This window comes from Physeter macrocephalus, chromosome 12, assembly GCF_002837175.3.
Source record: "Physeter macrocephalus isolate SW-GA chromosome 12, ASM283717v5, whole genome shotgun sequence".
Taxonomy (NCBI): domain Eukaryota; kingdom Metazoa; phylum Chordata; class Mammalia; order Artiodactyla; family Physeteridae; genus Physeter; species Physeter macrocephalus.
This window is the reverse complement of record NC_041225.1, coordinates 53,900,561-53,911,877: the sequence shown is the minus strand read 5'-3', so window position 1 is coordinate 53,911,877 and position 11,317 is coordinate 53,900,561. Positions and strand designations below refer to the sequence as shown.

The 11,317-nt window shown below is 40.0% G+C and overlaps 2 protein-coding genes across 8 annotated transcripts in view; one reads left to right on the top strand and one right to left on the bottom strand.

Moving 5' to 3' along the window:
• The window catches only part of FEZ2 (fasciculation and elongation protein zeta 2), a 44,738-nt gene extending 39,667 nt beyond the window's left edge, over nt 1-5,071 (top strand). For both annotated transcript variants that reach the window (XM_024118671.3, XM_007113494.4), the window contains one exon: nt 1,325-5,071. In XM_024118671.3, coding sequence (XP_023974439.1) covers nt 1,325-1,341 — 17 coding nt within the window. In that variant the 3' untranslated portion in view covers nt 1,342-5,071. The remainder of the gene's footprint in view (nt 1-1,324) is intronic.
• The window catches only part of CRIM1 (cysteine rich transmembrane BMP regulator 1), a 222,166-nt gene continuing 215,373 nt past the window's right edge, over nt 4,525-11,317 (bottom strand). For 5 of the 6 annotated variants that reach the window (XM_028496713.2, XM_024118670.3, XM_024118667.3 and 2 more), the window contains 3 exons: nt 10,930-11,052; nt 7,764-7,954; nt 4,525-6,262 (listed from right to left, as the gene is read on the bottom strand). In XM_028496713.2, coding sequence (XP_028352514.1) covers nt 6,086-6,262; nt 7,764-7,954; nt 10,930-11,052 — 491 coding nt within the window. In that variant the 3' untranslated portion in view covers nt 4,525-6,085. The remainder of the gene's footprint in view (nt 6,263-7,763; nt 7,955-10,929; nt 11,053-11,317) is intronic. The other variant, XM_024118668.3, reaches the window with a different exon arrangement.

The following is an 11,317-nucleotide window of genomic DNA, read 5'->3' as shown; positions in this document are numbered from 1 at the left end:
TAATATTCCATTGTATATATGTGCCACATCTTCTTTATCCATTCATCTGTCAATGGACACTTAGGTTGCTTCCATGTCCTGGCTATTGTAAATAGAGCTGCAATGAACATTGTGGTACATGACTCTTTTTGAATTATGGTTTTCTCAGGGTGTATGCCCAGGAGTGGGATGGCTGGGTCGTATGGTGGGAGTGTGATTTTTCCTTTCTTCCCTGAAAACCTGGGACTGTAACCGTGACCCTGCACCGCCTGCCCTAGGGAGGCGGCATGCCTCCAGCTCTGCTCCCCTTGATCGGGCCGCTGGCTGTGGTCTGCGAGCGCAGGTCTAGCTAGACAGTACCTGCCGCTGACGAGCTGCTTGTGTGCATGTGTTGTGGTTTTTGTCTTGGCTTAGTATTGTGAGGACTGGGTAGAAAAGAGGCTGGGGTTCAGACTAAAGGGTGACTCTACTCTGAGAAAACGAAGAGGGGAGTGTAGCACTCAAAGGAGTTAACGTGCGTGGGAAGGTGAGGATGGAGGGCTATTTAAAATGCTCTTTTCCACCCATTCTGGAAATCCATAGCCAGTTAGTGATTTCTCTTCCTTGGGGACCAGTAGAACATTTTGCCCAGGAAGAGGGTATTGCTCAAGGGAGGACTCTCCTTCCCCTTTCCTGGTGGGACTTTCTCCTTGTTGTTTTTAATGCCAGTGACTATGGCTTAGCTGCCTACATATACCACCTTAATTTCAGTGCAAAGTTAAGTGAAAGAAGGTAGAAAAGTGGCCTCATTTGGCCCGGAAAAGGTGGGATGGATGCCCTATGGGCTACTTAAGCTTCTCTTTCTCACTGCTGTGTGATTACGCCCCCGCAGCCTGCTCCCACCCCGGCCCTCAATAGCTGTGCCAAAGGCGAGTAGTGTAGCTCTGGCTGCCACTGTGCTGACCCTAGATAGGAAGAAAATTGTGTGCAGACACTTGGATCCTTCTTTGACTTCACTGGGGAGCCGTTTGCTGTGTTATAAGCCTCGTACAGGGCTAACGTTATGGGTTTATATCTCTTAAGTGGTACCCTAAGAGACATGGCCTTTTGGTATCTCATTTCTGGGCAATTCTAATCAATGTGTCTTGAGAAAACGTTTCATTGTTGGGTGTAGCATTTTATTCCTTAGAAAAAAATTGCTACTATAGATCCTTGCATTAATGTTGAGTTCTAATGGTGTTTTTTATATACATATAAAATGTATGTACATAAAAATGTGTATAAATATATATACATCTTGTGTAAATATATACAAAATATTCATTTCTATTTAAGTCTTTTTTTTGTTTTGTTTTTCTTCGTCTAGTTCTGTGTCCTACGTAGGGCAGCATAACTTCGGGAACAGCTTTATCTTCTGTGGACAGCAAACTAAATTGCTTATAGCATTATTCTGAAAGCTGGCTACCATTACCTTCCTGCTATTGGAAACTCAGGACACCAGAACTTGGGTTTGTGATTCAGTATTACTAGATCATGCCTTCTCTAATGCTTTATATTATGAACCGAGGGAACTATGGCACTCTTTTGAATTCTAGAGATGGTTTTTTTGTTAAATACTAACAATTATGAACTCTTCTCTTTTCCAGCTTTATAGAGTAAGGGGGAGTGATGTTAATTGTGCACGTGCAGTTATATTTTTCATGCCTGTTTGAGTTTTTAAGGCTTTCTAGATCTAAACTGCACTCACTCAAGAACTAGATCAAATCACTGAGAGATTTATACTCATTATTTTTCAGTGCTGGCAAGAACCAACACTGATTTTTTTGTAAGAGAATTGTCGGTGTAAATATTACCTACCAGTATTGTCCAGAGAGACTAAGACTTAAAAATTGAGGTGTTCTTGGAAGAAGGGAAACCAGATTATGTGTTGTCTTGGCTTAATACTTAGTCAATATCGAAACAGCTGGAGATGTCTGATTTTAGAGGTTGCTCCGTTTCACCATTGTTCATATTTTAACCATTAAGATGCCATTTACTTTCAGAATCTTGTATTGTTTAACTTTAGAGGTTTCAATGCTTCATTTCACTTGTCTGTGAAGAAGTGTCCTTTAAAAGGAGTTTGTATTCTATAAGGTGCTTAAGAAACTGTATGCTGCAGCATTGCCCATTTCCTGTTAGTTATATTTTATTCATGCCTATGTGTTTTCCTAAAGTACTAATTCTAGAAACAGCTACTCATGGATCCATCACTAGTCATGAAAAACCTTTGCCAGTTCCAATCACGTCAATGTCATTTAATAAATGTTGGGAAAAAAAAAAAGGTAATATACACTTGAGAGCTTTATTTTTGAGTTTTTGGTTTTTTGATTTTTTTCTTCCCTTAACAGTGCTGGATTCCTCCCCTCACTGTTCACACATTGTCCATCATTACAACGTGTGAGCTGGTGAAATCTTGATTAGCCTCATGATGCTAAGGAGGGGAGAGAGGGACTTTTTTCAGATCGTGCTAAGCTGCTGTGGAATGATGGAAGTCCTGTTCTTTTTCTGGGTCCGTGAGACATTCCTAACAGCCATGGCAGCTTCTTCCCATTGACAACATGAGTGTAAGTAGAGTCTGTATAGGACCTGCTGTCGGGCTTTTAAAATTCCACTTAAACATCTGTGAGCATACAGAGCTACCCGTATCCCTCAGTCTGCTCAGTAAATGGGACACCAGGACCGCAAAGGCAGTAGCTCAGTTTGGAGTTGATGCCAGCGTGGCACGTAAGCCGTTCTCTAGGAGTATGTGGAACTTGAGATGGTTCCTTGTTTTTTTTTTTTTTTTTTTGTGGTATGCGGGCCTCCCTCTGTTGTGGCCTCTCCCGTTGAGGAGCACAGGCTCCGGACGCGCAGGCCCAGCGGCCATGGCTCACGGGCCCAGCCGCTCCGCGGCATGTGGGATCCTCCCAGACCGGGGCGCGAACCCGGTTCCCCTGCATCGGCAGGCGGACGCGCAACCACTGCGCCACCAGGGAAGCCCCTCCTTGTTTCATTAATGTCTTATTTGATAGCGAATATGTGGAACTAATTTGTCCCTTGCCCTTGAATTGATGAAGATGCATACTGATACAATAATATTAATAATTTAAACTAATCTGAATTTGTAAAAATTGTCCTATACTGAAGAAATATCACTTTGGAGGGCATCTTAAAGAGTCAAGAGATTTTTTTTTGAAGCGACTCAACAGTGGTCTGTTTATAGTTCATTCTTAAGTTGATGCATCTGAAATGTATGAAAAATATGCTGTTTTTTTCCTATCAATCAACTCCAAGTCCCCTTTTAATGAGGTTTCCCCTATTTTGCTTGGTAACCTCTTTCTTCAGCATTAGTAAAACCCTAGGGTTTCCCCCTCCAACCTTTCTCCTACACATGATGAATGAGTTTGACACTAATGATGAGATGGGCATGTTTCTGATCTGTGACTGACAACAGGTAGGTTTTAAGTTTCTCTCACAGCAGCATCCCCGTGCTGTACACTTGATTGCTGGGCCGGGGGCGGGGGAGAGACACCTTTTTTTTTTTTTTAACAAGGATTCCTTGGGAAAGGCCTGCCTTCTGAGAGAAGCACTGGGGTTGCTTGTGATGCTGGAACTGACAGCCTTAAAGTAAAAGGACGAGTCATCTTTCTCATCTCAGACACAGAATCTTTCTGAAAGTGACACTGTGTGATTTAGAGTCAAAGTGTTTATTTGCTGCCAAGAATCAAGTTGCAGGTAATCCTCTTACAGCCTTGTTTTTTGAAGAAAACAAAACAAACTGTAGAACTATAGTGCACTCCAAGTGCCATATATCTATTTTATTCTTCAGGAAATTATATTTTTCTTTTACAGAGCACAACAGGAACCAAAGTAAAAGAGTAATAGATATAGCACTCAGGATAAATCAAATCTTTAAAATAATAAAAAAAATTTACACCTTGTCCTATATCCTGTTAGTATTTTCATACTATGGCCATGATTGAAAAAACAAAAAGCAAGCATTTACAATTTTTTGATAGACTTTTTATGCCAGGAATGGATTAATTGTCAACAAAAATTTATACTAATCAGGCTGATGTAAGTCTATTTTGGTAACATATCATTAACAAATTTATTTTGGAGATAAAAATATTGCCCCTTGATAATAAATCTTTTTTTCTTTGATGCAAACAGCTAGAACACCTTTTTCTTTTCCTTTTTTTTGATATTCTAAGACAAAAGAAATGGTTAATCTTCAGATTAATAAATTAGGTCATTATAATAATAAATTAATTTTTTTTAAAGTTCAGCAACCTCTGTCCAAGTATTTACAACAATACTTGAAAGTTCCTTTACAAAACAGAACCCATTTTCTTTTCACATTAAGCATACTGGGTATCTGTGTCTTTCACAACAAGCATTTTAAAAAGAAAAATCAATGCAACAAATGGGTAATTAGTATAAAAGTGCTAAGAGCTGTTTGAAAAGTTAACACTATAGTATACAGTCAGTTATATCTGAGGCAAACTACAACAAACTTCCAGCTTATTATGGACAATATTCCAGTAGTTGTTTCAAACAGTTGTTTGAAAGAAAAAAAAAAATCCAGGAGCTGATTAGTGATGCAGATAAACTGCCATCAAGGTCTCTGGCCAGTGAGCAAATTGAAAACCAAAAGCAAATCCAAATGAGGAAGAAGATTTTAATAAAGGAATACCTTCTCCGTAGCAGGTATGATGCTGACTGCTCAAGGCGTGTGCGCACACACACACACACACACACACACACACACACACACACACACACACACACCCAACACTCACACGTTTCTTTTCCCAATTAAACTGCAAATAGATTGAGACTTTGTGTTAATCAAAAATTTAAGTGATCAAAAGCACTGATATGGAATGCCTGTTTGTTTTTGTTCTGGTTAAAATCTCATAAAAATACATTCAACAGGAAAACATAAATTGTATGTGTATAAATATATATGCATATATATTACATACACACGCACACAAATACTTTTGTTTTTCTGAAGCATAAGATAGTTACATAAATATTCCTATAATTGCTAAAGTTTAAAGAGGCATATTTTTTTTTGAGCTTCAACAAAGGTGCTTGAATAATATACAATTAAAATGAAGTAGTTTCTATTTTGTAGAATCAGTATATAATAAGGAAAAAAAGATCCCCAAACAGTCTTTTTTTTAAAAAAAAGTTTCTTCTTAAGCTAGAGCTTCAACGAAAACTATGAACAACCGACAGAACAGAACAGAAGAAAGCAACAACAAACAAGGAAGTAATAGCCCCTGGAAATGCCTGGTGTCCTTCACCCTCTTCTCCTTCCTGCCACGCTGCTGTCAGAAAAGCTCCAGTGCTCACATCAAGAAACGACTCGGGTTTTATTCATTTGCTGACTGCTAGGAACTGGCTGATTGATTGATTGGCTTGGAAGAAAAAGAAAGCAGCAAAAAGTATAACTGTATATATCCTTAATCACCCGCTTTAGAGAAACGTCGCTACCCCGTTTCTCTTGCTTCCTCACCACCTACTGCAGCTGTGACTGTATATAAAAGAAGCATGTGGCTTTAGGCCTGGGTTGGCTATCAAAAGGGTCTGATGTGCTCGTCTGGTAGTCTAAGGTGGTTATGGCGGCTGGATCGCAAGGCCTTTTTGTTTTCCTGCTCACTCCGGCCTGAGCTTTGCAGCAACCAGTGCAAGTCTTCCGAGCGGCAGGAAAAAAAAATATCCTCTGGGCCACTGGTCTGGATTTCTCCCCAAGCCAAGCTGACCGATTTGTCTTCCCAACACCACCCTCCCACCCATTCGCCCCCACCAAACTCACTGTCCCCATCCCCAAGTATCTCTACAGCTATATTACAAGCAAATATATCTTAGCAACTTTAAAACCTTTGGTTCTAAGACAACACTTGGTCAGTTATCTTGAGGAAGAGTGGGAATGCTTGTTCTGCACGCTGCTGTCGACAGAGCCCAGCCCAGGAAGTCCTCAGCGCTGTACATCAAGTCACAATCCAAGACAATCCACTAAGCAAGTGCACGAATTCTAGTTTAAGAGCAGATTGAGTCGTTTTTCTGTCTTTCAAAACCTCATCCACACTGCCTCTCTTCAAACCGTTTGGTAGAAATTGTCTGCCTGTAGGTGGTTCTGTTTTTGCATGCTGTAGAAGCCACTGAATCTGGCGTCTGGTTCTGCGATTCTCAGCATTCTCTGGGAACCGTCCACCTGGACTCGGGTTCCTTTCTTGCAGTCCACAGATACCAGCTGATTGTTTAAAGAAGAAGGCTATTTAATGGGAGGAGGAACAAGAACCACAAAGAATTAGCTGCTTTACCTATCTCAAATCAACAGATATTTAGTACCTCATTCAAGTGAGAAAACAGCATCACAGCACATGGATGGGCAGACGACGTGGGTTCACATCATGCTCTGGTGCCAACTATACTTTTTTTGTGGCTGCGCCGCATGGCACGTGGTATCTTAGCTCCCCAACCAGGGATCCAGCCTGTGCCCCCTGCAGTGGAAGTGTGGAGCCTTAACCACTGGACCACCAGGGGAAGTGCTGCCAACTATATATACGCTTATGAGGGATACTGACAAACTGTGTTTAAGGGTGAAATGTCAATAAATTATGTCAAACGGAGGGGATGAAGGAACTGAGAAAATACGGAAGTGACATAATTATTTTCAAGTCCTTGAAGTACAGACTAGTGCTTAAGAGGGTTGAAAGATGAGTGGAAGGTACCAGATAGGCAGATTTTAAGATAAACGGACCATTTCTTATCAGGCTGTAAAATCAGCATCCCAGGGTGGGCCAGTCTGTCTGTATCCAGCCATACACACTATGAGCAGCTCTCTCCCCAGCTTTGCAGGTAGGGACTGTGTCTTGTGCAGCCCTGTATTCTGACCCAGCATGTGCCCAGCACAGAGGCAGTTTACATATTTGTTGTAAGAAAATCAGAGGTAGGGTAACCATCTGACAGAAATTTTACGTGAAAGTATTATCTGTATGATAAATAGGCTGTTTTCAATTCTTGAGGTTGTATATCTTTTTTCTTTAGTAAAAACCAGACTGCAAAAGGTAGAGTTAGTGTTCCAAGGAATTATGATTTATTTCCCTTTATGAAAATGAATTATTTCCTGCTTTTAAAAATAGGAAGATTGAGGCCCTTTGCATTTGTATTGACAACAAACACATATTCTTTCCCCTGCAATATGAAATCTGACTCTCTCCACCTTGTCTGGTATTATTTCACACAATCTCTTCATCGTTTGCTACCTTTCTTTCTGCCTGCCTTTGACACATCTCCCTGTCCTTTGGACTTTTGTACATTGTCATGATCTTTTAGCTCTCCTCTTGCCCTCTTCTGTGTGTTATCTCCCTAACCTTGTGATTTTTTTTCTTCCTCTCCCAATTCGAAGTTGATAGATGATTGAGAAATACCAAGTGACCAAGTTTTAATTTCTAATGTAAACAGCAGTCACTTAGGAATCAATCCAGGGGTATCTGCTTATTTGAAAACTTTAAAGTAAATCCAGGAAGTTGGATCTGTGAAAGGTCAGGATTCATTAACTGATGGATGATGGAGACTTCATCCAGCCATCTAGCCGAGGGCAAATACTATATATCTTGATCACCACAGCTTAATGTGCACTTGAAGCTATGAAGAGCAAAGTAAACATTTCACTGGCTAATAGAGAAGATATCAAGCAACTAAGGAAATCTAAGCATATAAGCTTTCCTAGTTTGATCGTTTAAGAGGCTGAAACTTTGTCAGTACAATACCTTAGTTGGTGTTCGATACCAGCAAAGCAGTGGTATCCACTGTTTCTTCTGATTGATGAACAGGAATGCTATTATAATAGAGAGGCCAATTATTATGGGAACCACAACTGAGGCAATGGAGTCCAGCGAAGAATCTTCTCCTGAGTGCAGCCTGTTATTATCTCTGTAATCTACCTGGAGGGGACCCACGTCTAGAAGAAAAAAAAATTACAAGCGTTGATTACCTAAACCAAAATTTTTAAGGATTATTTTAATTACATTGCAAATAGAGATCAGCAACGTGGTTTTATTGCTTCCTAGTCCTTTAAGGCTAAAATATGATTAAAGTCTAATGTGGATCCAAAGAGCTCTTATGAGAGGGCAGAGCTCTTAGGGATGGATGTAAAAAAGAAAATATTAGGGTGAGAAGTTTTAGTAATTGGGCAGGATGATGCTGATTCTAGCTAGTAAAGAAAATAAGAAAATTTTATGTAGACTTTAAAAAAAAAAAAGTGGCTAGGGCTTCCCTGGTGGCACAGTGGTTAAGAACCCACCTGCCAATGCAGGGGACACGGGTTCAAGCCCTGGTCTGGGAAGATCCCACATGCCGTGGAGCAACTAAGGCTGTGCTCCAGAGCCCGCAAGCCACAAATGCTGAGCCCGTGTGCCACAACTACTGAAGCCCGCGCACCTAGAGCCCGTGCTCCACAAGAGAAGCCACCGCAGTGAGAAGCCTGTGCACTGCAACAAAGAGTAGCCCCCGCTCGCCACAACTAGAGAAAGCCTGTGCACAGCAACAAAGGCCCAATGCAACCAAAAATAAGTAAATAAATAAATTTAAAAACATTTTTTTAAAGTGACTAAAATTAGACTACTGAAAATATTTTGATTAATGTTAACCTTTATGGTCTGCTAAGATTTTGAAGCAGAAACATCAGCTTAGCTCCCTGTTTACTAACAAATAGGAGACTAAGACAAAGTATATGCTTCTACTTAGTAGTGTAATAGATTAAGGGTAATTAGTAGTGTACTCGTAAAAACCAAGCCAGAATCAAGAGCTTGGTCTTTTGGTTAATATTCTGGTTTACTGAGCTCTAAGCAAAAATGCCATACTTTTCATAAACTTGTTGAAAACTCACTGGACCTACTGGATCATTTTCCTGCCTTAGTTATTGTACAAGGGACATTTAATTTTGCTCTTATAAATGGTCTTTTTGTTCCTTTAAATCATTCTTGGAATGAACACTGCAGACAGAGATAACAAATTTAAATAGACACCAATCAGGAGCACTCTCTGAAGATTTCCTTATTTTTCTTTTCTTTTGTTTCAAATAAACCACTGTAGTCAGGATGTCTTTAAATGCATCAAAGACAAGGTTAGCGAAAGATGCAGAACACAAGCAATCAAAAGGACTTGCTTTTAAATTGTTCTGGAAACTCAGCTCATGAAGTAGTACAGCTTTGTGATGTTAATACTGTCTATAGTTTAAAACTCAGATTTTTATTAATATCCTTCTATGTGTATGTGGGGGGACGGGAAGAAGAGACCCTTCCTAGTCATTTTAGAGAGGTAGATGGTAATACTTTATAGGAAGGGGGGGAAAAAAGGGAACATATTTATCAGCATCAAGAAAAATGCCAAAGGGGGGAGTTCCCTGGTGGTCCAGTAGTTAGGACTCTGTCCGCACTTTCACTGCTGAGGGTGTGGGTTTCATCCCTGGCCAGGGAACTAAGATCCCAGAAGCCGTGCAGTGCGGCCAAAAAAAAGAGTAGTTTCTAATGCCAAAGGTAAAAGTAACCATTTTATTGATGAATTCAGGTTTCAAAAACACAATGAATAAAGAATGAATTTTCACCTTGCCACATTCCAAATGATATTGGAAGTGAAGATTAAAAAGTAAATTAAGGAAAATCTTGGGGAAAGGAAAATGAAGCTTCAATTGAGGTCTGTTACAAAATTTAGTCCTTAAATTCTGTTTTGATGCAAAAAGCAGGCCATAAAATTAGCTTTAAGCTTCCTAGCAGCCAAAGCAAAAATGGAAATAAGCATCATCAATAAGATTCACAATGTCTTTAAGATTAAAACAGATCAGTTGCTTAGGAGAATCATAAATTTTCTTGCTACTGTTATATGAAGAAATTTCTCCTCAGGGTCTTTGTAACAGAAATATTATGTAATATACGGAGTCCTCAACGTAACATAATAAATATGGCTATTCTTATGACTAAAGCTCAGCATCCAGATCAGTATGTGGCACAGAGTAGGCACTAATATTTGTTGACTGAATGACTGTAAACATAATGTTGAAGCACCATTCAGTCAGCAATTATATAAGGAGCCAAAACTTGGGTCCAGGAATCTGGTGCTCTGGTCATCTGGCTTGATCCAAGCATAACACTTACAATATCTAGAGTAACTGACCATTAATCTCTCAAGCAATGAATACTGCTTCTTCCAAAAGAAATATAAAAATGGTCTAACAGTGATTTTGAAAATGTCCTTGGAGTAGACAGGAGGCAGTACTGAGTCATGACTAAGAGCAAGCTTATACTCTTGATCAAGAGGACTACTTTTAGAGAGAAGGCAAGATTGACAGGAACTTGGCCTTGCTTTACCACTTAGCTGCTGAGAGGCAGAATAACATCTCTATTACACATGACTAAAAGGACAGAGCAAGGGAAAAAAAAAACCACATGGACTAAAGGCTGATGAGTGGAAAAATCAACACATTAGTAATAAACTGAACTCCTCATGGGGTGAAAACTACGTGGAAGTAGAGGGTAACCTAATGCATAAATGCTTAGTAGAGAATGCACAGGGACAACTGAGTAATTTATTATTACTCTGCTTACAAAGTTTATTCACACACATACATTTGAGAGATGGCTTAGAAATTCCAGATACCAAGCTCTTATGACCAGGGACATATTTCTTTCCATCATTATTAAGCCTCTGAGCATGTGGGACCAGAAAAGAGGCATTTTACCCAGTTACCTGCAGACTTATTTCATAATCCTGGGTTGTTATATATGTTACAGCCAAGCAGGTCTTTCTTGGAGTGGTTATTTGAACTTAGCTTGGGCACGTATTTTAAAAGGTTACCCAAAAGAAGTTTTGAACATTAAAAAAAAAAAAAAGTAAACCATACACAAGACTAGACAGATCTCAACTGACTTTGGCACTTACCTCTGGGGATATGGATAATGTCATTTTCACTAGGTGTGGGCCACAGGGGAACCTCCAGGTCAGTCTCTCCACGATGATTTGTCTTCTCAATGGGTATATTAGTTGGTTCCGGGACATACATTTCTAAAAGAAGGGGACATTTTTCATAAGAGATGATGGAGGGGCTCCTTATTGTTGACTTGTCTCCTCAATCCAAATGGACGGTGCATTCAATACAACACAACATGTCCTGGGACACGAAACATCCAGTTTCCACCTTGACATCATTAATGCTACAGAGTTACTAAGCTTTGTAGGGGTGGGAAACATGTCCTATAACGATTTAAAAAGACGGGAGGGGCTTCCCTGGTGGCGCAGTGGTTGAGAGTCCGCCTGCCGATGCAGGGGA